Genomic DNA, 27,287 nt, shown 5'->3' with positions numbered 1-27,287 from the left:
TTCATTACAGACCTTAGAGGGGTTGCTGGTTTAATCTCAGGGCAAAAACAGTCACATCGATGGGCAAATTAGAGACACCAGTTACCCTCAGACACATATTTTGGATTACAGAAGGAAACTGAGTATCTAGAGAAACAAGCACACGCACACAGGAAGAACATGCAAACTCTTCACAGAAAGGTCGGCCGAGACATGATCCCATGACGACTTCGCCATGAGGTGAGTTTGCTAACCACTACTGGCTGTGTGGCCTCATCAGTCCAGCATTTCCAACTGTACTGTACACTCCTGCCAGAAGGGTACAATCTCCAGCAGCGGTGCAGAACATAGCTCAACATGTCTATCTAGAAAAGGTGCTGTATAAATACATTTTACTTACTTACCTACGTACGCACAGTAGCATACAACTCTTTTAAAGGTATGCTCACATTTATTTAAATTACATGAATTACATGCAAACAGCCAAGGGCAGAGAGGCAGCAGCTCTACAATTGTTTTCTGGACTACAAAAGTAAGGAGTCAGGTACAATACATGCTGAACTGCAGTTGCTGTAGCTGCATTTCATAGAAGTGATCAATTACAAGTGGGATACTTCCAAACGCAGTGGCATTTCAGTAACTCGCTACTTTAATCTTTTTATTTTTCGTGGGTTTTTTGGGGGTTGTTTTTTTTATCCACAACGGTGATCCTCACTACCAGTTTGATGTAAACTCTCCACACCAGCAGCCCGAGTTAAACTCTCAGGAGCATTTGTCCACAGTGAGTCCCCAGGATTGGTTAGGCTACTTGTTTAAGCCAATAGGCGGGAGGAACCGCTAATGTCATTTCACTGTGACCGCTGAGAGGAGCGCCAAAGCGCACCGTGCTCCTCTGATGTGGTGACAGTGCGTGAAGGCGGACCAGACTCTCTCTCTTTCTCTCTCTCTCTCTCTCTCCTCTCTCTCCCTCTGCTCTCCTCTCCAATGCAGCCAACATTACCAGGGGTTTAACGCTTATCGCCTTGCACAGCGCTTAGTTGAGCTTTGCAGACACAGCGGTGCGCCCTCTCTGGACTTTAGCAACTAAATGCCAATGAGACGCAGCGTGCATCGCTTTTCCAACTGCAGGAATATTGGCTCTGGATACTCGGTTTACAGCGCCTGAACTGCTTTTGAGGTGAGTTTTATTTTTCCACTCAGAAGTAGTGTATGAGCATTTACAATAAAAGTTTTCCTTCATCTGTACTAATGATTCTATTTTCAAGTTTTGCGCAAAGAAATAGCTGTAAAGGGTGTAAATAAATAAAGAAATATGCAACGCGATTAACTTTGTGAACTTGATATTGTCCGTCCATAAAGAGCATACTGGTTTTAATGTCTTCAACAACCAAGCGATATTTGCGCTTTTACGCAGTCTGTTTCACACCCCCTTGCGCGTGGAGTCCGAGTTGCCCCGTTACTCCGACGCTTAAAAAAACAAAAAAAAAAAAAAAAAACTTGGTCACAGATCGGACGTGTGGAAGTGTGGAGTCCCCGGGGACCTCCAGATGTATGGACTCAGCTGTCGCCTGTCACTTTGCTGACAACTGGTCTGCGCTGCGTGACCGCTGCCTGTCCCGCCCGCCACCGCAGGCTGCGTGTCGCTGTCACGAGTGCTGTTGGGATGATCGAGAAAGAGACGCACAGATATGCAACTGTGTGAAGTTTCTCTCACTTTCTCCAGTTCTGTCCATGATGGCTAGAGGTGAGAACGACTTGAGAAGTGGTGCAACTGCAACAAGGATAGGCATGCTGAAAGGTTTCCAATCTTCAGTCTCTTAAATGGAGGGATGACTTCTCGAAACGCATTTTCCATTCAACTAACCTGGTGTTTATTCCCGTGTAAACTGACCTTGATCAGTAAGTTCCCAAAGCCTGAAAATAAAGTGCACACTTTTAAAAGTCTGGCTGGATGGCGGAATTCACAACTCTTTCTGGACTCTAAACATCCCATAAAGTATTTTCTTAATGCAATGACACACCTGAAACTTTCAAACATTCCCATCCTCGGCTGTGCTCTAAAGTAGCACAACTATACAAGGCGCATGGGAGTAGTTACTGTTCTATCTGAGACTGTCTATAATAATAATTTGTTCTCATTGGACCACGGCAAAGATCACCATGAGCCTTTAAATCCTGTGCGTGCCTTCACCAGGGCTGACAGAATGAAAAACTCAGATGGCTCAGTGTATAAGAGCAAGCTGGTCTGAAATATGTCAGCAGGACCACAGCTGATGAAAACAGAGCTCTGCGGATCCCAGGACAGTTCAACATCAGCAAGGTAAAAAAAAGAAAAAGAAAAAAAGAGGACATGGTGTGGTCTTCATTTAAACACATTTATCCATAGTGGAAGTTATTTGAGGAGATGCAGTGCAAGTGAGAGTGCATTTAAGTAGACTGTGTTCTACTTTGGAGCACACTGACAGTACAAAGGAGGGAGATTAAGAGCTGGTTCTGCTCAGTGTCAACAATGCCACTTCAAAGTTAGAGCTCCCCAGGTCAACATCTCAATATATTTGGACCAGACGCTCCTCTAAACCATGGTCACTCCCTTCCGCGATTACCAAACTTTAAAGAATTCTTCTTTGTTTCTCTCTTGGGACAAAGACCAGAGAAGGAAAACAATCCTGCAAAGAAGTCGTCTTGAGTGTGAGCTGTGGACAAAGATACAAAGGAGGAGGCAGCACAGAACCAAGGGGGTGGTGTCACCTAGTGGCCAGATCACAGGCTGACAGCTAAGTTGCACTGGGACTCGCAGCAGGGCTCATCTAAATGAGTTTGGAGTTAAAATATCACCTGGAGGTTTAAGCAAGTCAACGTTGGCCATCTTTAAAAAAAAAAAAATGTAATAGTAGATACAGCACATTCCATTTTAGAGGTTACATGTATTAAAATGTTTTTCAATGCACCAAACATAATGTGTAGCCACTGAAATGTAGTTCTCATGCCTCACAGCTGCAGGCATTAGTGTTTAGATGACCTAGCTATGAAGGCATGTGTTGTGGGTGAGATAATTTCAATGAGCTGCCGCAGGTGAGAATTCTCTGGGAATATTAGGATATTTATAGATGGGGGGGGGGGGTTTCTGGAGCAGCTTCACGTGCCACGCAGTGTTTGTTCACAAGTCATTCCCAAAGCCTTGAGGTGAACCAAGAAGGAATCCAAAGACCCTCAAAGACTTTTTAAAGATTGTGTGTGTGAACGCAAGAGGGACATAAAAATATAGCGAGTGATGTTTATGAGTACTGTGGATTATGTCAGTGGTTTATGTTTCCAAAGTGCATGGTTAAAAGTAGGGTATAGAGACTGGGCAGCGCGCTGGTCTGCATTGTGTTGGAACACATCGACAGACTGTAACAGCAGTGAAAATGCATCACAGAAATGAAAGCCGCCTGAGACATAAACAGTGTGGCATGTCTGCGTGTGTGTCTGAGACGGACAGAGACAAAGTGTTCACATATGTATCACTGATGGTAGGTGTCGGAGAGCCCAAGTGTGTGCCACAGACACCCAGCTGAGTGTGAACGAGCAGAATATATATAATGTAAGTCCCAGTGTGTGTGTATATGTTCCCGTGTGTTGATTTAAAAGCCGCGTACCAGCGAAATGTAACACAGAGGCCTGTTTGTGCAAAGCTAGAATGAATCACCCTTGCGTCCGTGTAAATCGCCTGCAAGCCAAACACTCTGGCAGCCTTTTATCCCCAGACGTGGTCCAGCTCACCGCAGCCGGGCTAAAAGCAGAGCAGGACAGGACAGGGTGTTGTGAGGAGCTGTCAGACGAGGCCGGTCTTTCATGGCCCTGCGCGGCGAGATGTGGCATGGAGTCGAGTTGCCATAGACAAACTCCAGAGAGCAGAGTCCATCGACTGTAAACTGTTTGTGGTAGGTTGGCAGGAGATTGGATGAAATATGGCTTGTTTAAACGCCGGTGGTCCCTGGATCTGCGGTCACTTGGTCTGGCGGAGTGGACGATGGCTCGGTTGGTCAAATTTAGGGCACTGTTACAGTAGTGGTTGAAAAGGATTAGGATAGCTGCTCGGTTGTGGATGCAGAGATTATAATGCTGTGCTTTGCCCCCGTGCTGAAGTTTCCCCTGCTGCAATGTTCAAACGGCATCATGCATGAGTCGGAGAGACTCTGCCTGAAGCGGTGGCACACATTGGATGCACATGCTAAGCATTATTCTAAAGTGATTAAAGGTAGTTACTGATTTAGCACTTCCAGACACAGCTCTGTTTATTAGGAGTTGCAGGATGATGTTAGAGGAAAACGGGTTTGGCTCGCACACTGAGGTTTAATGCCCCGGCAGATCTCTGGTAACCACACGGGATGATTGTGGGACCAACCATCAGACCACCGCGATGATGAAAGTCATGTTTGACACACATGTTTCATTAGCAGCATCATGTATGGGCATGATGCTCAGTGAATGCATCATAATAATGGTGCCGAGCTACCAAGCTGGTTATTATCAACATGTGAGTGTTTCAGAGAGAGGAGTAACAGATATAAAGATAGCAAACGTCAGCGACCTTACTAATGGGGATTTGGAAAGTTCTTTTGACCCATCCTGACACAGACATGGATACCTGCAGGAGGCCTTGTTTTCCCCTCTGGCCTCCACTCCGATAGCGATCCATCCAAGCGATCGCTGCTTCGCAGGGCTTGGAAGCAAAAGAAAACATATTACCCTGAGATAGTCATTAAAAGGCCCAGCTCATTTCCCCAGCACACAACAGGGGATTCAGTTAAAGCTTTCCGGACCCCCGGCTGGAAATATGCAAAACACACTGTCTCCCCGCTGCCCTTCCTGTGGCTCTTGTTCCCCCTGTTGGCATTGTCACATGGGTGGAGTCAGTCAGTGTGGATGATCTGGAAAAGGTCAGCGGGGTTTAAAAATGGACCCTACGGGCCAAGCCATTTGGTTTGGGACCGACAACAAAGGTATTTCCTGAGATTTTACTAAAAGGTTACAGTTGCAGACTGGAAGGACAGTGTCTGGATGACTGCCAGGATACCCCCCCCCCCCCCCCCCCCCCCCCCAAACATCTACGCATTAAAACCCTTGTCATATTTTACTGTGCTATTAATCTGGTTTTGGGAACAAATGTATGAACAGGGTTTGACCGTATTCCTGAAACACACACTACCAAGTTTGGTTCTAAGAATAACTCATCAAAAGTATTTCCTGGGCTATATTGTTGGAAGATTAAGAGAAATACCAAGTGATAAATCTAACCATTATCTCCTTCCGGTTTCCTTCGAGAACGATTTAAAGAGATGTTTCTTCTTTGTATTATGTAGTGGACAGGTTTTACATGTGAACTTGTTCAAACATAACTCTTTATCCGGATCTTCCTTGTGAGAGCAATGTGTTCTCCATAGACCACCAGACATGTGCTCTTTGGCAACTGCTTCACATTTATAATAACACATGCAACACCTCCTCATACCATGTGAGATGCACATTAGTCTCATTCCAGTGATATTGCACGGTGCGACATTTACCGTGAGAAACTGCAAGTTTTGAGTTAAAGTTGTCACAAAATGTAATATCCATGAGTGTATATTGCATGTTTCAGTGCGCCACATGATCCAAAGTGGGTATGGTGGGGTTAGACTAGTAAAAGATACAAGAAAGAGGTCATCTCAGCTAATGGAGCAGGATTGGGCATTTTGTTTTTGAGGGGAAAACATTCAAAACTACACGTTTTGTGGAGGACTGAGCCATAAGTTGTTCTATTTTCTCTTCATTGTTCCACTTTCTCTTCAGTGTTACATCCTTCTCATCTCATCAGTATGTTACATGGTGTTGATAGTGTTGCTGCTCTGCATCAGTGAACTTCTTGTATTTCTCTGTGGGCTTGGTCCGCTCTCAGTGAATCAAACTGTAACATTTCAACACTCAGTAGATGAGTAAATGTGCATTTATCATACAGTCATTCTATTTTAAATCATAGTTTCTCATTGGTCTTGTACCCTCTCAGGTCCTGCAAAAGGCGATGCAATTGTCTACAAAAAAATTAAAATAAAGGGATTCTTTATTAATAGCTTCAAATGAGGTTAGTAGCATGAGCTTCTTGTTATATTTAGATTTATGAAACTTTACATTTTGTGATATTTATATATTTCATCTACCATATCTGCAATGTTTTCTCCCCTCTGCACCTACTGTGAGTTTTATCATGACTTTGACAGCTTCTATAAATTATTGTTTTTATGTGTTGTTACCCTGTAATCTCCTCCAATCTGTTCACATCAATGAAATGTATTATTATCAGATGGGAATAGTGCGACAGTACAGCCAAGCTAGACGTTTGCTGGATAACATACAGATGGGTAAAGTTCGCCAAAGGCCAGCTGAGGACGTTTGTTGCCACGCGGCGATGCGAGGCCCGATGCGGGCTCACTGAGCTCGCAGGGAGAACGTTCGTTCGGCCACAACAACCCGACAGCAGCTCCTAGTGAGAGGCCAGTTCAAAGAACTGGGCTTTTTGTTTGCTATGCTCGCACCGTCTTCCTGTTAGGGGCTGGGCTCCCAAAGAAAACAAGAACAGTGGCTGAACAGATGTGTGCATCTGTCCATGGGTCCCACCACAAGCAAAAACACACTCTTTAACCATTCAGGGTACTTTTATTTTCTTTTTTTTTAAATTTTAATATATATACATTTAGAGACCTTGAAAATAAATAAAAGTGAGGTAGCTCAAATTGAAGAGAGAAGATGAATCGACTTGAAACTCCGACAGAGCGTGTCCGGCCTCTGTCACATGTTCCATCGCTGTAAATGGTTTGCTGTCATTAGTGACCTAAGTATTAGCAGCTCCAAAAATAACATTCCCATGCTGACAGAAACAGACATATTACATGCGAGGCTTCTAAGAATAGGCTTTGCCCCGGAGGACTGGTGTCCGTAATTTGGAGGGTGATAAGACAGCCAGTTGTGGTACTTTTTCCATTCCACATATGCTTTGTGCCAACAGACACATTTATACACACACAGGCTATGACGCCTAAGACGGAGGCTTACTGACTGCCTCACTGTAGGCATGTATTAATATATATTCTGATATGCATGAAATGCCAATCCATCTTCTAAACTGTTTTATCCAATTCAGAATTCTACAGTGATCTCGGGCTCTCTTTTCAAAAACTACTACAGTAGGTACTTTCAACTGCATTCGACTGCATTATCTATAGCAGGGAGTCAATTCACTCGACCTGTATGGAACATCGCCGTTCAAAGTTTCTCAGCGGAACAATAAAGCATGTAAACATGCAATTTGTCATTTGTTATTTCAACAAATTTAGATATAAAGCAATGTATTTCAGGTATAAGATTAACTTTATTGGCTCCAATAAAGTTGATCACAAGCTTTGAATATTCATTCTAATTGTGGATGTGCCCATTACCAATTTATGCTTTCAAAAGTAGCAGAACAGATTATTTGGTTTAATTTTTTTTCTTATGAAAACATGAATGTTTGGAATATGCAAGTACTTCAAAGTACTACTCCATTAGATTAATTAGAGTGTTATTGATTCAATCCTCCTCTGACTGTTACAAAGTCATCCACGAAGGACGATTTAGAATCACCAAGATACCCAAAATGCATACTTTTTCAAGTCTGTGAGACAAAACGCACATTAGGAAAACATGCAAAACACACAGAAATGCACCTGTAATTCCAAATCAAACCAGGGATTGTCTCATTGTATGCCGGCCACATGGTGGGGTGGTGATTAGTATTCAACCCACTAACTACTGAATTATCTTTTGGAGCCTAATCTGATCCAAATTTACTTCATGTGGTGTTACATTTGAGGTTTAAACTGTTACAGGAGAAATAATTATTGGAAATAACCATTTAGAGGATTCAGGCGTTAAGCAGCATTAGAGATTTCTTGCTTTCAATAGGTGATTAGGATGAGACCTGGGCAGTAATCCCTCCCCTGATGTTACCTCCTGCCCCTTCAGACAACACAACACCAGCTTGATGAGGGACTAAAAGACGTCTGGGCCAAAAACAAAGGTTGAGCATGACAGTCAATTTAGTTTATTGTTGTATCCTGATCATAGCAGACCACACCCAATGGCACATTAATGTCTCACAAAGCACTAGCCAATAACATTAGAGTTTATAGTACAATGCTTCTAAAATAACTTGTATTTTACTTTAAACTGAGCCACCTGTTTTATTTAATCTAAGTTACCTCCTTTATAAACAGAATTTTTAATTCTCCCATCAGCTTCATTTACCCAAAAAAAAATTCCTATCCAATCATGCATATGCTGTATACCATTGTGTGGGTGTATATTCATATTTTTAGTGTTAAAAAGGTTGCAGAGTTCATATGAGGATCTCATGACTACATCCCACACCCTTTTGCACATATTCTTACAAAAGACCCCTACTTTAAAAGGGATTATGTGCAAAAGACAAAACAAAAGAAAAAGGATTAAAAAGAAAATTTCTCTCTGCAAAAATCACAGTGGCTTGGGTCATATGTCGCAGTATAACTGAACTTTCTTGAATATATCAAATATGTTCATCACAAACGCATGGCTTTCATAAGATGTGACTAAAATGCAGCTGGACATGTTTCATTTTGAGGAACCTAAAGGAGGTTAAAGGGTCAACAACATCAGAGCCACAGGGAGTCCTACAGGCCCGATCATTGGGCCTCTCCTCTGCTCTTACTGCTGTTTTACTACCACCTTAATGACTTAAATTGTATCCAATTAAGCAGCGCTGGAAAGAAGCATCCCCACTTGCAGTTGTCAGAGTTCCCTCTGTGCTGTTGCACTGGAGCATGTGTTTAATTAGAACGCTCTAAAAAGACTGTAACAGAGCGTTTCTTCAGGAATGTTAATCATTAGTGGGATCCTGACTGAGCAGCTCTTAACTATTTCAGAGTATTGTTGGATTCCACAGTTTGCCTTTTGAAGCTGAGCAGCTCAGGAAAATGTTTCCACGTGTGGGAATTGTCAACCTTATTCTTTTTTTTTTTTAACTGCATCGTCTTTTTCTTCAGCAGCCAGCTCGTAGCACTCATGACCAAGAATTGCTTGTTTTGGTATGGCGGTTTCATTCATGTGTCCACTCGAGCCCGAGGCTGGAAACACACAGGAAATAGTTTGGGTTGCCATATGAAGGAAATACTGTTGAACTCAGAGGACGGCTGAGGAGAAAAGCCCAGATGTGTGAGGTGTGAGGTTTAAGCAGTGCGTGAGCTGGTCTCTGTGAAAGCATGAGGTCATATGCTAAAATTTTTTTGCAATGTCTCATAGGTCATAAACATTGAACCTGGACATTGGCGGGGTGCTGCTTCAACAGGAGTGATCAAACCTTTTAAAAAAAAAGGTGATGGCTTTTGTAGTCACAGTAAAATCATTAAAGCCTCACTGCAGAAATAAAATGATGGTAAAACACCAGACTTGCTGGTTAAACTTGCTGCTCAGGGACTGTGTGGTTATTTAATGTCTCTATCTGAGACCACACATGACAGGCCTTGCCCCTTCACTGATCCACTGCTTTTGTTGGCGCAAGTGTGTAGTGTAAGAGCAGCCCATTCATCCTCAGCCCCGCTCTGTGTGTAGACAGCCACGGGCATTTGTTGAGTTATAGCGTCCTCAAATAAAAGGGGCTTCCTCCCTTTAACAGCCCCAGGAGCTCCTTCGCTCCACTTCCCATTGTCCCCAATGAGGTCCGACTTTTACAACTAGGTGAGAGGGTGTCAGATCGAGGCTGAAATATGACCTTTGCGGATCATACGTGTCTGCGATGTTTGACAAAGCAGTCGTACAGTAGTGTACGTGTTGTAAAGAGGAAAGAAAACAACCAGTTTCCTGACACCAGGCTTTGTCTGGAGACATGTCATGTGTTTTGCATGTTACTCAATGGAAACTGGACCTTTGAGTCGCATTACATCATATGTGATGCAAAAAAAAAACGTTATTGCAAATTAAATGAGCTGAAAGAAATGGGCCGATATGGAGCGTGGTGACAGACTTCTTCCATTAATCCAGGCCCGTTCAAACTAACGTCATCTGCTTCAGTGTTACGTTGTTGGTTTGATACAATGGTGTACTAAAATCTCATAATGAAACCTGGACAACCTGGTTATTAATTTATAATGTTGGAATTGTGACCGCCTGTGTTTGTGTTCGGTATATTAAAAATATTTGATTATCATTTGATACGTGCGATTCACACTCACCCGTATTGCATTCCCACTTCAGTGGTAATAATCAAATCAATCTCAATTACTTATGTGGTTCATTTTGATTTTATTGAGCTCTTGAGCAACACGTGAACCTTAGGGTCAAGTGTCAAGCGAGTAAATATTTCCCTTGAAATTTTTACAAATGTGTCAGGTCAGAAACAGGCGGAATCTAAGTGTTGCCTCTCAGCTGCCTGCAGTGTGTCAGAGGGAAAGGGTAAAAAAAAATAATAAAGGGGGTTACGTGAGGGTTATAGGGCTAACAAGCCCACAGTCTGACCTGAGTTTGTCAGCGCCAATCTAGCTAAGTCAATATCAATGCACTGGCTGCTCCACCAGTTGACCTTTTCCTCCCGCTTTCAGGGCGTAAAAAGGATTGTTGTTACAGTAGGGTGATAGGCTTTTATTGGCCTTTATAACTGAAGCTTTTGTTGTGCTTGTGTCCTGCTAATACCCGTTGGCAAGTCATTTAAACCTTGAGAATGCCTACTTTTTATAAGGTAGCTCACACACCAGTGAGAGCGGCTCTCAACAATGGTCATCAACGGCGGTGGATTAGAGACTGACCTTCCCTTTGCCCCCGTCAGCAGCCCCGTTTATGACAGGTGCTAAGACCAAAACTTGACTCATTTAAGCAGATAGATGACTCTGGGCTTGTGTCACCGGGTGGATCTCATGCTCGCTGTGAGATGGAGCATCCAGCTTTAAACGAGAAGCCTGGTTTTTATGGGTCCCCTTCCCGAGGACGTGTTTAGACCAGAGAAGAATGTGGCTTTATCGCCGAGCGCCGAGTGATGGTGATCACCCCCGTCCTGTCATTGTCAGGGCTTGCTGGTCACAGCAGACGGCCTCGCCGCTAGCACGGGGCGTATTTGTGCTCCTGCTTCTACTTTTACAGCGTTAAGAAGATGCAGACCAGGTGTGAGATGCTCTTCGGGTCGTTGCGACTATGACAGGGGAATGGGCTGTAAAGCCCCCCGGGCCATAGATTTATGGGTCATCTGGTGCTCTTTGAGGTCGAAGGTCAGGGATGCATGGCTTGTCCAACTTTATATTATTCAACTATCTGAGGTGAACCTTGAACCGGCTCCATCTAACTTTAGCATGGTACGATCTGACGGCTGTAGTTCTGATACGAAGCTTATCCGCGTCGTCGTTTGCGGCAAAGCCTAAATATTCACACTCCAGTTCAGTTTGTAGAAGCTATTTAAACCTTTGCACAACATTGAAACGGTAAATGATATATTAAAGTTACTCTATAACTGAATGAATAAGAAAGAGTTGGGCTCTCTTGCGTGTCGTTGTTGCTCTGCACCTTTTGTCCACGTTCGCCCAGCTTTGCATTTCATGAATCTCGCCTTCTGGGAGGGGCCCTATTGTATTGCCCCCTTTCCCTCAAAGACTTGCTAATGGAGCAGGGTGCTGTGTCTTTAAGGACAACCACAAAGGCCTGAAGTTTGCTGTGAAAGGGTGCCTCTCCTCCCTGGACTTGGCTGCTACAATGGCTTTGTCCACACACGTATGCAGTGTATGTACCACTCAAGTGTAAATGCACTGCGGCAGCCTTTTTTTTTGTTTTGTTTTTTTAGATCCTCCAACTTACATCAGACACAATTTGACTTACTTTCTCAAGAGATTATGTCCATAAGTATTCAAATGATGGTCACCATTCACCTCCCACGCTGTGATATTTCCGCACATATACTGTGTCAATGTATGTAGGCGTGAAGTGGACGCAAAAACTGCCACTCAGACTCTGTCAATCATGTGCTGGAAATGAGCTCCTGGCCTTCACCAATCTGTGAGCTGAATAAAGTTGAGCGTGTCCTAAATTTCAAAAGCATGGCCTAAATCGCTCATGTAGATTAATAATGTCCTTAAAAAATAAATAAATGAATAAATAAAAAGTACTACTGCATGTTCATTGCTCAAACAAATTCACAGAATTCGGTTTTCGCGCCACACCCACAAAAACAAACAGCTGCTAAAACGTTTATGAAGCAAGTAATTCTAGCTGTTTAATAGATTCTTTGCTTCCTAATGAAAATGTTTTACAGCGGTAAAGCATGCTGACACACTACTGCAAAAATATTTATAAAAAGCAGAAACAGTCAGTTCTCTTTGGAGATAGTCATCTCTCTCGTTAAGTGAACCTTGTCAGATGGAAAAATGACACTTTGACACAGTAAACAAACAACCACCAGCAGATGAAAATGGTGCAGCGCCCCAGAATTTGACCTGAGCAGCTCACTTTTGTTTTCTGAGGCAACAGGAAGAGAAACAGGCTCTGACACTCCTGCAGAGGTGAAGGAGAGGCAGAGGTCAACGGCATCCTCCCCCCCCGAGGGAGTTTCACTGCATGGGCGGATAGGTACATTTGGCTTTTATAGAACGTGTATAATTTAAGTTCCTGTCTCTGTGTGATATGAAGACACATTCAGCTAAGAGGCGGGGCACTTACTGATTGCTTGTTTTGCTGTGAATCAGTTATTGAGACATTTCTTCGTGATCTGATCTGATCTGATTACCCTGCAATTACTATTAGCCTGTTGATAAAGGGTGGTTTCTACTCTAAAAGCTCAATTTTACACCTGATTTAATATATCAGAGATTCATTTAGAAACATTGCTTCGTTTATAATGAACATCACTGGAAAGAATCCAAATGATTTAGAGATTCAACATCTCAATCTATATCAATTTTATCAATCGTATTTGTTTTTATGCTTTTATAAATCTGTTCTTGAAAAATGGTTAAAAGCAGAACGATGTAATGATGTAAGAGAAGAACATGTGAATTATAATCCAGATATTTCTGAATATGTGTCACGTTTGACTTGAGAAATTTGAAAAGTTTTATGCAATCTGGTAACTTGAAATATTGATAACCTAATGGACTTAGAGTACACAGTAAACGTTTTTTTTTGTTTTTTAAGTGAAACTTCCCAATATTTTGGATTTGTAACGCAAGAGAAATATTTCAGTCCCTTTTTTTTGTTATATTCAGGGTCATTTAAGCTTATAAGTTCCAAAAATCAAAATTGACTTTCTCAAACTATCACAATATTTCACAAAATGAAATATTTGTTTTCTACATTTTTAACAGGGACAAATGCTTTTACAATAGTTATTTTAAGATCAGTGAAACTTTATAGTTTATTTCTTGAAATAACAACTCTTTACAACTCTATTATTCAAATTCCTTGAAATGTGTGTGTACCTTTACCTGAAAATGTTTGTCCGCCTGCTCCATCTAATACGATCCAGTGAGTCTACACTGTGGTAGGATTCTCAACACTACAGTTACCATTAGGCGTGATGGATGACTTCATAAAGTTGAGATAAATAATATTGGACATTTCAACTCTTATTCAAATGTGAAAATGACAGTAACAGCTATGTGGTTGATAAAACTGTCTAAGGAGTTTTTCCCATGTCAAAGATATAGTGACATTAATTGAGTAGGAACGTATATGATGCTGATCTAAGATGTAGATTATTTTTTTTAAGCATTTTTTGTTTATTTGCCCTGACAAGCCCTGTAATCATAAAGCTGCAGTTAGCAAGCAGCTCCCTATAACTTAGTGGCATTTTAGTGTAGAAGAAAACAAAGGAGAAATCGCCAGCTAAACCAAAGCCAGACTCTTTAACGTTGACCACTTTCCCCCGCAGCTTCAAGCCACTGATAGAAAAGGCGGAAGAAGAATGTCATGTGAAAGCTCTTGTGGATATGAGGTGGTTAGTGTGGTAAAACCAGCTTTGCCATCACTGATGTGCTACTTAAAAGTGCAGTTCCTGGGAGCTCTACTGGTGGTTCTCATTTGTTTGAAGTGTGATGGGAGGGTCGGGGAAGGAGAGAGGCCTGCCTCGCTCTGCCTAACCTTTCCGTGACTGGCTGCTCGGAGGTTAAGGGGCCGGGCTGAGGTGAAGAGGGTTGGAAGGAGGAGGAGGAGGAGGAAGAGGAGGAGTGGGAGGCAAGGGTGGGATGACCATCTGGTTGGGCTCCTTCATGTGCACGCACATGCACACACCTCTCTCAAACACTCTCTCCTGTGTGCTCAGACATCTCCCCGACTTTGTACAGTCTTTCCCTGGAAATGGGCCATTCCTGTGCTGACAGCTCGGACAGAGAAGTCTGACTGCTCCTGTCCTGTCCCGTCCTGGAACTTGGGCTCAAACGATCTTGTGCAGATATGAAGCCCAGAGGCTGGAGAAGAATCTAAGTGTGGATATAGCTGTGATTAGATCATCTGTTTTTCTGCTGGCCTCAGGAGCAGTTGGCCTACACTGAGGTAAGACCAGCAAAGAGAGCACTGGAGATGTGGACTTGTGTTTGAGGAGAAACCTCCGGGGGGAAAAAAAATGCACAAAAAAAAGCAAGAAAGAGTGAAGATGCCATAGTGTTGATCACAACTTATTGTGAAGTATTTTCGGGTCATTATGCAAGGACATGTAAGACTTATGACATTTTAATTCTAGGACTATTGGTCTTAACAAGAGAGAAGCTTAATTGTGAATCCATGCCGCGCATGATTCAACAACATAGAGAACAGTTTTCAAAGCAGCTCTGACTGACATTAAAATCTCCTTTCACACCATGGATGGTGTTCAAACAGCTGATAATTAAGTCTCCGTCAGTGCCGGCATGCAAATGTTCGATGTCCGTTCTGTGACATCAGTACCTGCGGGCCGAGCCTCAGTCCAGCCTACTAAGCACATGCAGGTGGTCTCACTCGTGGAGAGTTCTGTTCAGTGGGGATGTCACTCCCATCCATTTGGACCGGATAAACACTCCCCCAGCCATGAAAAGAAGAATCCAAACTCTGTAGACCCATAGCGCCTCAGCACTGCATAAAACAGGCTCCTGTCCGCCTCCTTTGCCAGGAGCAGCTTCACACTGACTGGAGTCTAAAAAGCAAATGTTATTCATGGTTTATACATGTTTGATATCACACATTTTTTATTTTTTTACTTAGCTTTACGCATGATGATATACCTCTCGAGTAAATCTGATATCGCCTGCAGTTACATATTTCATAAGAGAGACATCTTGTTAAGCACCGAAAAATTGACAGGCTGTCATTTGAAAATGCTTTCAGGGAGAGAAATGACACACTGCATATTTTCCGATTTTCTGTGTCATAAAAATTGTTTTTAAAAATAAACTGGTTTGTTGGAGCTCTCGCTGAAGTAAGCAGGGACTTTGAGCTGAATTTCTTGTTTTTCTCCAATTTGAGCCAGTCTTGCATTGCTGAGCCAGCACAAGCCAAGTTAAACATGTCGGGTCAGTCCAGACTGACAGAGAGCACGTTGTGTGCACGTCTATCATTCACTTCCTAGAGGCATATAGACAGAGCGAGTGCACAGGAAAAATAAGCAGCTTCTGGTCTGAATTACTAAGGTTGTTAATCCAAAGCCCCACTGTCTGGAGTTTGGGGGAGACTCTGGTTAAAATGTTGCTGAACGCTCTTTAAAAATGTCCCTCTTGGCTTTATTTATTGTCCAATCACTGTATAGGGTCTTGTGAGAGGTTGGTGTTCCACAAAGTGATAAACAAGATTATGCTTGACTTTGCACATGATGCGGTGTTGCACAGTATTTTCTTGAGGGTGAATTCCAACAAGTAACTTCTTATGGACTTTGACTTGCAAACCTGATTCATTTAGCTTTTGTTGCAGGTTTGTGAGAAAATAAATGCCATTGTGTTCTTTCGAAGAGCACAAACCTCTTCTTTCTTGTTGAATTACTTGTGGGATGTTTAGGAATCTAGAACTACTATTTGAAAACAACGATGTGTTTGCTCTCCCCTCGTTCACCTGTCACGACTTAAATATCCTCCTTTTTGTCGAACGAGACATTAACATTTTCATACATGTCAGTCACCCCATTTTGGCCTCAGCCTGACTGCACCCCCACTGCCCTGCAGCTCTCTTGGCACATCAGTCAGATATGCAGGACCAACAGCTCCCAAAGCCATGTTAACAAGCACCTTTACAAAAGAGTGAGAGGCTGTTAAACATTCAGGACTGCAGGGGTCTGGCCAGTGTGGGAGGAGGACAGGGCAAGGGGGGGGGTAGTTTACTAAGTAATCATACAATCCATACATCCCTGTTGGGAGAAATGTGCTGAAACCCAGGAGACGTGATGAGTCTGGAAGTTGGTGAGTCAGTAAGAGGGTGAAGCAGGTTGGCTCAGTGCGTCTGTCCTTCCAACCGTTGAGGAAATTCAGAGGAAATGAACTGCACAACATCTAAAAGGAAAAATTAGCATGCAAGCACATATGGTTGTGTGAGCGCAGGGTTGTTTTTTTTCGGACCCCGAGCCAGGCACATCCTGTGTACTCCATCTGACGGCCTGGTGAAAGTTCAAGCCTGACATTCCAGTAAGTCAGGTTTGGCCAAAAAAGCAAACATCTTTCTACCAAAGGTAACTGAGTCTGTCCCTGATGCTGTATTAAAAAAAAGGTGAAGCTGTGAACTCCTCAGTCTGACTGAACCTGCCTATAGTTAGTCATCTCCCCCGTGAAACCCAAGCTGCTCTCAAACAAGGCCACATTTTTGGAGGTTATTTTGGTCTCATTTGCAAGTCAATAGATGCAACGAGAACAAGAGGGTGTCTTATTCCTCACCCTGCTCTCTCATATGAAGGCAGGTCGTGTATGAGGAGATAACGTAGCACACTTTCAGAAAAAAAAACCCAAAAAGATTTGAGACTAAACAAACATCTGTTGTGAGTAGAATCATTCACAAAGGCGTCATTGTTGGCGACACCAGAGGATTTTTAATGAGACACGCTATGAGTCAATCCACCTGCCCTGACAGTTTGTGGTCTAAATTTCTAACAAAAAAAAATCCATTAATCCACTGTAAATATCATCTGTCATGTAATTCTTTTAAGCTCATCTCTGGGCAAACCAGTCATTAGTAATAGGGAGTCCAAAGTGACGGGCTTCATCTTGAGCAACATGGCTTAATATGAGAAACCAGGAGCTGCCTGGGTGTTTTGGAGAACAGTTAATCATTCACAGTTGGGTCCCTATCTGGGAGTGTGTTGATAATACTTTATGTGTCTGTGGGGACCAGCTTAGCCCATAGTAGCTTGTTTCTTTAAGTCTCCACGCCTGCACGCCTCCATGTGTGCATTCCCTCTTTAGGTTTAGGACCTGCACACTCCCAGAAGCATATATCATTCTCTCAGAGAGAGCGTAGATATTCAGGCCCCTTTGCCCGTCATGTCTGTGTTCAAAGGCTGCCTTCGAGTGTGTCTGGTTTTCCCAGCTGTCTCTCTGTGGCCCTTTGTGCCCCTACCGGCCATAGGGGGCTAAGGCCTGAGACGCGGGGGGGTGAGGGCCAGGTCTGCTGGATGCTGGCTGGTCTCCCATTTGATCTCAGCTAGAGCCCTCGGCTTGTGAGAAATGACCACAACTGGACACACATTCATCATGTATATGTTTGTGTGGTCCTGAAACGCTTACAGCAGCTCAAGGAATCAAGTTATGGAATTTTAGGAGTGATTTAAGAGGAAAATATGAAGCTAAATTGAACAGATCAGGTATTACGATAAGGAAGGATGAGGAGAGACAAGGGCAAATGTGACTGAAGTGCAATCCAATAATCCAAACATAATATTACCTATAACTAGTTTCAGTCTTGACCATTTACATGCAATCTTTCTTCAATAGACTAAAAGGATTTTCCAGCAACAACTTTGAGAACGATTGTAAACTCAGTGTTTAATTGTATAATGTTTGCAGGCTATTAAAGGATCAGGATTTCCCTGCATACCCAAATATTGGAATTAACTCATCTTGACAATACATATCACATGTATTTCACATGTCACTGATTCTTACAGATCTCCTTTGTTACATGATGCCAGTCTTGTCTCACTACAATGGTACATGTCTGGTAAAGTGTGGCTGTGTAGAAATGCATTAGTGACAACACTCACCACACACAGTCGAGGCCTTTGATCTCCTCACTTTGTTTTTTTGCCTCTTGTCGCACTGTCAGTATCTGTCACTCATCCATGTTAACCTCTATCTATCTATCTATCTATGCAGCTCCTCCACCTGTTCGACAATAGCTTTGCCCAGCTGAGAGATGAAAGAATGATCAAACACTCAGTGCGGCAGGTTGGAAAACAAACAGTCCAAAGAAAAGGGGCAGATAAAGGGAGAGCGCAGGCTTGTGGACATTCTCCATATGGTGGCCCTGTGTTTATACAGACCTCAGCCTCAACTGCTCGAGCGAGCATCCCATGGGGAGGTTCCTTTTGGGACTTTACATGATGCAGCATCTCCTCAGCCTCAGATGATGTCATACAAGAGAAGGTTCAACCACCAGCGTTTAACGCTATTGTTTCTTTTGAGGTGTTGGCTGCATATGCATATATGTTCTGTGTAACATTGCCCAGGAGTGTGTGTCCATAGAAGCAACTTCAAATTTATGAACAGCACATGGCTTGTTATTGCCGCCATAATGAGTTCGGGCGTCGTGTCATGAAGCTTTGGGAATTTCCTAATGGTCTCTGCATCCTCAAAAGCCACATGAGGAGGGCACGTTTAACTGCCACCACAATAGCAGTGAAAAGGGTATAGTTCTCTTTATTGGTGTCTTTATGTAGTAGACTCATCACCAAAAATGCGCCAAGAAAAGCTTGCTTAGATACCATAATGGCCTTTTGAGAGGGTTGTGAGCCTCATGAAAGGCGCCAAGATGGTGTGATTCAGCTGGTGGTTAACATTCAGCCCAATGGCACTGAAATGACAGAGTGCAACTTGGTGGAGCAACGGTAGCATCATTGAGGAACTGATGTCATGGCCAGACAACTAATATTTTGTTTTCTTGTCTTTTGTCCCTCCCACTTCTTCCTATCCTTTTTCGAACGCTTACCACAACCATCCATCTTCCTCCTTGGCCTGTCTAGTTAAAGGAGAGTCTGATGAGCCTGGCGAGTGCAGCGGGGCCGGTGGCCAGCTTCCAGGGTGGAGCACGCCAGCGAGACTTTGTGATGGAGCAGAAAGTCAGCAAGTTAACCTCTGGCTTCCAGCGCAGCTCCACGTCCGATGATGACTCAGGCTGTGCGCTGGAGGAGTATGCCTGGGTACCACCTGGCCTTAGACCTGAACAGGTAAAACTATCAAGTATATTTGTACGATCAAAAAAAGATTCATCGTTGCTTTTTAAGCTGATCCGCTCAGTGTTCAATATAGCCCTCTTGTGTCGCAAAGACTTACAGAAACCACAACTAAAAAGAACAAAGTCATGCTATTTCATTAATTCCCAAGTAATTTATTCCTCAAAGCATCACAATGAATAATTTGTGTATCCTATTGACAGGGAATATAAACAGTCCTGACCTGATTTTAACTCCTTTATAGCCCATTTACCTGTCCCAGATAAAGACCATTCAGCATATTACTGACACATAAGCTGAAGCCTCTAAAAGTGGCACCTAAGGGACAGAAAACGCATTTCATGAGGCGTCCGTGGTTTGTTTGAGGCTGACTTATCAGGCTCTACCAACCAGCCACTTAATGGCAGGATGTGCGTACTTTTATTTACAAACTGTGGTATGGTAAAGTCTGCTTGTGATTATCAGGGATCTGTTAGGAGTAGAGCTTGGTGGGTCGAGTCTACTGCTGCTGGCAAGATCAGAAATCAAGGGGCCATCTTTTAACAAGCCTTCCCCTCCATAAACACAGCCAGGGCTGTTAGTTGTGTCCGCAGGGCAGCCAGTGTGATGTGGCACGTTTCCCAAAATCTGCAGCATTTTCCCTCGTTTCTTTTTTCTTCTCCTCATTGCCTTGTTCTTTTCTTGATGTGCCTCTCTTCTCTCTCATTCTCTTGCCACCACACATGGAAATAATGAGCGGGTGATGGGCATGAGGGAGATGACTTTGGAGCAGCAGAGAGCCCCGAAGCCTTAACATGCATGGCCTTTTGTTTCAGGAAATGCATAGGTCAGCTGTCATGCCTTTACTGCAGCCATTTCCCTAAATGGGCCGTGCATTAAGGGTCATCATTACAGTATACAAACACATAGGTCCCTGGGTGATAACTGAGTGTTCCTCAGCCCTTAGGGAGCTAGATGAGGGGTAATAGCAGCATGAAGATGTGCATAATTTATGGTGGTGGTTTGCGTGGGGTGGGGGTGGGGGGTGAGTTGATTGTCAGGGTAAATTGCCGTTACCCCCCTCTAGACAGCTAAAGCTGCAGGAAGTCCTCGAACACACAAGACAAGCACATCCCACCTTTTTATCTAGCTGACTGTAATAGCCCCTCCCTCATAAAGTTGAGTTTTCTGTGGTCAGCCTCAAGGGTCAGGGTCTCACCATGACAGGCCGCTTTGTGCTGCCCCTACAGAGACAAACATATGACTGGAAAAAAACAACCGTTAAACTGATTTGACCTGTTGACCTGTTTTGGCTTGTTTGGCGTGCTACACTTATTTTCTTCATAAATCTGTACCACAGTCAAAGTGCTAAGAAAACTGTCATTCCACAAAGTCAGTCTTCCATACGTTTGACTCAGAGTCATCCAGGATCATGCGTCGTCACAAATCAATGTGTTTGTGCTGTAGTTTCTTGGAAAGAATTACGTGTAAATAAAACTATTGCCCCAAGATAATAACCACAATATATTACTGCAATTAAATGGATGACTTCTGGGAATTTAAGAATTGTTGGGAAATCAAAACGAACCAATGATAAACAAAGGATTTTAAGTGTGTAAGTTGAACTGGATTTCATGTGTTTTGTGACAGGAATTGGCTGAATCTGGCTTAATACCTCCATTACATGATCTTCCCCAGGTCCAACTGTATTTCTCCTGTCTACCCGAGGATAAAGTCCCCTACGTCAACAGCCCAGGAGAGAAGTTCAGGATCAAGCAGCTCCTATACCAACTGCCACCACATGATAATGAGGTGAGAATATTTTTGAGTATTTTGTCTGTAAAGTATCATTTAACATATCCCAGCAGGTCCTCTCATATATGCCACAGCTGCTGGAAAGATCCACTGTCCATTTTTGTTTTACTCGCTGAATCTCTTGCCGCCCTGCTAATCTTGCAGTCTTAAAGTCTGGCCTCTCCAGGCCATCCCACTAATGTGAGCCCTTGGCATTCACGTTGACATCACACTAGGGGATTTTTGTTCCTCAATCTTGTAGACATGTAGTGTGGGCACAATGTAACTTTTGACTTGATGATTTTATGATGTTTGCCGGGAGCCCCCACCAGCAGGATTCCTGTCATAGCAGTGGTTTTTATGAGGACTGCTCAGCGGGAGTCAGGGATGCTGGTTGAAAGAGGCTTTATGTGATGCCACCACCGCAGTGGCACCACAGTTCGACTTGGCTGTCTCTCTTCTTTTGTTGCCCATCCTCTTGATTTCACTCTAAACACAGGCCTTGTTTGTGTAAACGTCTGCTTTCCCTCTTGTTAAGGCTTTGGGAAACATCAAAAAGGACTGTTGTAAAGATGAGGTTCTCAATCAGGGGGCTGTGGGTGGAGATATGTTTAAAGGGGTGTAAGAAGGGCAACCTGGGGTCAAAAGTTGCTTTTGTTCATTGCGCTCTGGTATGCACACTGCCCTTAGTCATACTTACCTAACTTTATAACCTTTTTGGTGACTGATGACCCTGCATTGGGGATCGTTGAGAGGACATGATAAGAAAAGGTCACTTTCACCTTTTGAACAAAATCCATACCCCACATAGCTTCCTTTTTTACTGTGACACAGAATAAACGCATTTTGTATCCCTTTTGTCTGTTAACCCACAAACTGTCACCTTTTCCCTCAGATTCGGTATTGCCAGTCCCTCAGCGAAGAAGAGAAGAAAGAGTTACATATGTTCAGTGTCCAAAGGAAGAAGGAAGCACTCGGAAGGGGAACAATCAAACTCCTGCCCCGCAATCTTCTGAACAGTGTTTGTGAACACGTACGTTCTCTGTCATTGACTAGTGTGCTGGAACAGGGAACATTTGCATACTGTCCTCAGTGGATATATTCCCCCTTTTTACATACAAGTGCACAACGTGAAGCCATTCAGACTTAAACATATTTATAAGTTATGCTGGCTTAAAACGACCATTGAGCAGCCATGATACATTTTGACAAAACACAGTCCCACATAAGGCACCTCTTCTCTTTTCATGACTGTTTGCTTCTGTCTTTCTTTTAAACAGCTAAAACCATGGTCACGATATGACAAACCATATACTCATAGAATAACTTCATCGGGATGACAGTTAAAAAAAAGACAAATTACCACAAGGAAACTGCAGTTATGAAAGTCTGGTGGACTTGCACAACATGGATCTGACATATTTAAAATCATTAGCCCAATCGTACTTGAAGTAATATCACAAGATATACCCATAATCAACATGAATGTGCAATTTCTGAGTGACATCAGGGGAAAATATTGACGTCAATTATGTCTTTTTATGGCAGTGTGGAGAAAACCTCAACGGTGGGGAAATGGCAGTGTTTGCCTCAAGGGCGAGTCCTGGGCTGTGCTGGCACCCAACGTGTTTTGCCTGCTCCACATGCAGCGAACTTCTGGTGGATTTGATTTACTTCTACCATGATGGAAAGATTCACTGCGGAAGGCACCATGCTGAGCTCCTCAAACCGCGCTGCTCTGCCTGCGATGAGGTAAAACCACACGACTGGAATTCTACCTAAAAACAATGTAGAGAAGGAAGAGAATCTGAAGTATACTGCCTTATGGAATAGCAATAATATATGTCTCCATTGCTTTGAACAAACACAACTTAGATATGAAGATCTATAACGGCTCTGTCTGTCTCACTGTTTTGTCTCATCCAGTGAACATTTGTGTCCACAGATAATCTTCGCCGACGAGTGCACTGAGGCAGAGGGGCGCCACTGGCACATGAAGCACTTTGCTTGTTTTGAATGTGAGACCATTCTGGGGGGGCAACGCTATATCATGAAGGATGGCAGACCATACTGTTGTGGCTGTTTTGAATCTCTTTATGCGGAATACTGTGAGGCCTGTGGGGAACATATTGGTAAGAAGATGCAGTTATGGAACTCAATCGCCCACCATTAGTGTGTAGTCTTAAATAGCAAGGTATTGTCAATTGAATACTATGTCAACATTCTCCTTTTTACAGGGGTTGATCATGCTCAGATGACCTACGACGGGCTCCACTGGCATGCTACGGAAACCTGTTTTAGTTGTGCTCATTGCAAGAGCTCTCTACTAGGTTGCCCCTTCCTGCCACATCAGGGGCATATCTACTGCTCTAAAGCCTGCAGTCTTGGGGAAGATGTGCATGCATCAGACTCCTCCGACTCTGCATTCCAGTCTGCACGATCACGTGAATCCCGCCGCAGCGTGCGTATGGGCAAGAGCAGTCGCTCAGCCGACCAATGCCGTCAGTCGCTCCTTTTCTCCCCCTCTGTCAACTACAAGTTCCCTGGCTTTAGTGGGAACCCCGATGACACTCTGACCAACAAACTTACCCACATGAACTTAGCAGATGAGCACTTCTGGAGGGGAAGGGCTGAGGAGACCGAGGCACCGGAGGAACCTGAGGAGGAGTGGGCTGAGCATGAAGACTACATGACTCAACTGCTCTTAAAGTTTGGGGAACATGGGGTCTTCCAGCAAACCAATGACTCTCGACCGACAGATTTATGGATTGCTGAAAAGGATACCAAGTTAAAGCAGGAGACCTCAAAAAGTGGGAGCGGTGGTGGCAGTGGTAGGGGTAGCCTGGCCAGTAAGAAATACCAGGCTGACATGTACTGGGCACAATCGCAAGATGGACTGGGGGACTCTGCCTATGGTAGCCATCCAGGCCCCGCAAGTAGCAGAAAAATCCAGGAGTTGGAGCTGGATCATGGAGCTGAAGGTGGTTTTCAGGGAGAGGAGCCACGGTGGTACACTGACTCATTGGAGTGTATTACTGATGAATTGAAAAAGACCGATCAGAGCGTCCGAGACTCCATGGACTCACTTGCTCTCTCCAATATTACTGGTAAGTAGATGCACTGCAACGTCCAGTCTAAGGATATACTTTAATATTATACTTTGCCTTTGATTTGGACATTTTATAATTTTTCTCTCTATTCTCCAGGGGCCTCAGTCGATGGTGATGGCAAGGATAGATCTTTAACATATTCCTTGCAAGGCTATCATGACCTAGAGACAGAAGAATGTGAGAAAACCAGCAATATGGGAACTCTTAATTCATCTATGTTACACAGAAGTGCAAATTCCCTCAAGAGTCTTGCATCTGAGCAAGAAGAGGAGGTTCAGGAGAATATTCCTGAGGAAGAGGAAGCACTAGAGGACAGACCCAAACCTCATGTCCCTGCTCTCAGGAGGACTCGCTCACAGTCTCGGCCGCAGCAAGTCAAGTTCTCTGATGACGTGGTGGACAATGGACATTATGGAGATCTCCCAGTGCGTCAGCCTCCTATGAGTGAACGAACTCGTCGGAGAGTGTACCACTTTGAGGAGCAAGGCCAGGAGCTTCAATCAAGTCGCCATCATCACCACCACAGGAGACGCCGAAGCCGCAAGTCTCGATCTGACAACGCCTTGAATCTTCTGCCCAAAGAGAGGGTTCAGATGTGTTACAAATTAGACCACAGAGGAAATGCCCTTGGTCCCAAGGGCCACAATGCGTTCCATGGTCACCCACATCCTGCTGCCTCGTCAGACTACAGGCTACAGGGTCCACCAATGGGCAGGTTCGCGGGCCTGTATGGTGATGATGATGACTGGTGTTCCACATGTTCTTCTTCTTCCTCTGATTCTGAGGAGGAGGGTTTCTTCCTGGGCCAGCCAATCCCTCAGCCCAGGCCCCATAGACACTATTACACTGACGACTTGCCTACTGCTGTAGCAGGCATGTCCTCACCTCCATATGGCCAATGGACCAAGTCCAAAAAGAAGAAAGGCCACAAGGGGAAAAACTGCATTATTTCTTAGGCTTTACACTCCTGAGCTTTGGGTATTGCTCTGACTCTTACCTCGTTCGCCTACACTCAGTGTTTGTATTACAATAATGGTCTACTTGCTATTAAATGTTTCCAAGCACTCAACTTATCAAGGTAGTTGTGTAAGACACAAGTCCGTATTCTCACTATTCATAAGTGTATGCTTCAGTAACATTACAAACTGCCGGTGAAGTATTTCAGGTTAATGCATATTTATGGAGCACAATTTAAAATGTGTTTATTTAACAGTGCATAATATGTATATAATGTAAAGTTGAAGCAATAAAAAAGATTAAGTGGCTATTTTTGTAACCTTGACATGCTTTGTGCCTGAATGGCATCGACATGAAAATATTGACAATTGGTACGGAGCCACTTTTTCTACAAGGGTGTCAAAAGTTTTATGACAAGTTTACTGGACCCGAGCGCTTCAGGTGCGTTTTCATCCAGGTTTGTGCAGCAGCAAACATTTAAGCATTGTGTGTAGAATTGCCTGGTTGAACGGTGTATTGATGGGTCAGTGTAATGTAAACAAATCATTGTAATCTGTAAAAATGTACAAACTGGAATATAAGGCTAAGATAGATGATGATTGTAATAAAATTATCTATATATATTTTGTGTTGTTTTTTTCCTCCATTGACAATCATTTTCAGTGTTACATTATCAAGGACACTGGAAGTATTATTTAAAGCAGGGGTGTCAAACATATGGCCAGTGGACCAAAACTGACATGCAAGAAGCTCCAATCTCGCCAATTATAACATTTTAAACAGTTTTATTAAGAGTGGTGGACACAACACAACACTGAGACCGAAGATGCAACGTTGGCGATGCTGCCATAAATACATCAGCCCCAAAGCCATGCTGTCAGGGTGAGTTCGTAAAAACATGCATAATGCAACAGCTATCGGAGACGTTTTTGGGATATTTCATTGTGTTTTACGCCTGGAGATATTGTTAAAATTGACTTTATGTCGAGATTGTAGTCACTTTCGGTAGAGTTTGGTATTCAAAATTATAGACATTTTCATCAAGTACACTCTGCACCACAAAGACAAACTGTAAAGTTTCAATTTAAAGTTCATCATGGCTCTATTTTAATTGTCCAAACCACTCAAGATGAAATTGGACTGTTTGTGGCCCCTGAACTAAAATGTGTTTGACACCTCCGATTTATAGCGTGGTGTATTTTTATAAAGAATTCAAAGGTATTTATTCTGGGTGACTTAATGTGAAAATATCACAATAATGCACAGATAGATTAAAGCAAAATTTTATTTAAACTTTTTTTTTGGTTCACTTTTTGAGTAGTAATAGCACAAACAGTGGTTTTCCTTCATGCTGTGTCTCAATCAATGAAAAGGCCCTGAACCACAGCCGAAGAGAAGTAACAGTATTGCATTGGTAAAGGAGGAGCGCTCTGTTACCAAGCTCATATCTGAAAAAAGGATTTTGCAGAACAAGGCAAAAAAACAAAGACAATAAAAACACCTGGAATTAGACAGCCGTCAACATTTTTAAACATTGGTACTAGAACATGGAGTCATGTGGCATGTGCTGAACTTGATGCTTCAGTTTTAATACAATCTGTAGTGTCCTCAGCCTATTCCTTATCACCCACCCTGCTGGTTTCACACAAGCCAAGATCACTCTGCTTCTTGTATTTTAAAGCCTGTGATCAGTTTAATGACATCCAGCACCTGTAGGTGGCTTCTCATCCCCCAGCATGATCACTTCGTCACCGCTTATCACACAATCTGAATATAAGATGACCACACTTCCAGACTTCTCTCTGTGCAATGCGCACACGCACGCACACCAACACACACACAACCATACCCATGGGTACTTGTCACACTATCCAACTATCGTACACATTCTCTTCTTTAATTCTTTATTCCTGGTGCAATGCTATTCTGTTCTGTGCGTAACCTGTGAATTTCCCCATCGGGATGAATAAAGTATCTATCTATGGATTGATTTATGGTAAGTAAAACACAAACATGTATCATACATACTGCAATGGCGGAATCTCCCAGTATTTGAGCATCAGCTC

The 27,287-nt window shown here is 43.3% G+C and overlaps 1 protein-coding gene across 1 annotated transcript; it reads left to right on the top strand.

Moving 5' to 3' along the window:
- The first annotated feature begins 872 nt into the window (after positions 1-872).
- Positions 873-25,842, top strand: prickle1a (prickle homolog 1a). Its single transcript, XM_080474894.1, has 8 exons — positions 873-1,156; positions 19,172-19,375; positions 21,059-21,172; positions 22,050-22,187; positions 22,703-22,906; positions 23,100-23,286; positions 23,392-24,261; positions 24,361-25,842. The coding sequence occupies exons 2-8, from the start codon at positions 19,187-19,189 to the stop codon at positions 25,218-25,220; spliced, it is 2,562 nt and encodes an 853-aa protein (XP_080331020.1). The 5' UTR covers positions 873-1,156; positions 19,172-19,186; the 3' UTR covers positions 25,221-25,842.
- Positions 25,843-27,287: the final 1,445 nt, after the last annotated feature.

The sequence above is a fragment of the Lipophrys pholis genome (assembly GCF_963383615.2).
Source record: "Lipophrys pholis genome assembly, chromosome: 11".
Classification (NCBI taxonomy): Eukaryota; Metazoa; Chordata; class Actinopteri; order Blenniiformes; family Blenniidae; genus Lipophrys; species Lipophrys pholis.
The sequence above is the reverse complement of the archived record's forward strand: the minus strand, read 5'-3'. Positions and strand labels throughout refer to the sequence as shown.

Bases quoted from the DNA above. Each gene is read 5' to 3' on its own strand.
- prickle1a (XM_080474894.1), top strand. From the start codon at position 19,187: ATGAGCCTGGCGAGTGCAGCGGGGCCGGTGGCCAGCTTCCAGGGTGGA. The intron at 21,173-22,049 runs GTGAGAATATTT...CTTTTCCCTCAG, and splicing joins TGCCACCACATGATAATGAG to ATTCGGTATTGCCAGTCCCT. The intron at 24,262-24,360 runs GTAAGTAGATGC...TCTATTCTCCAG, and splicing joins TGCTCTCTCCAATATTACTG to GGGCCTCAGTCGATGGTGAT.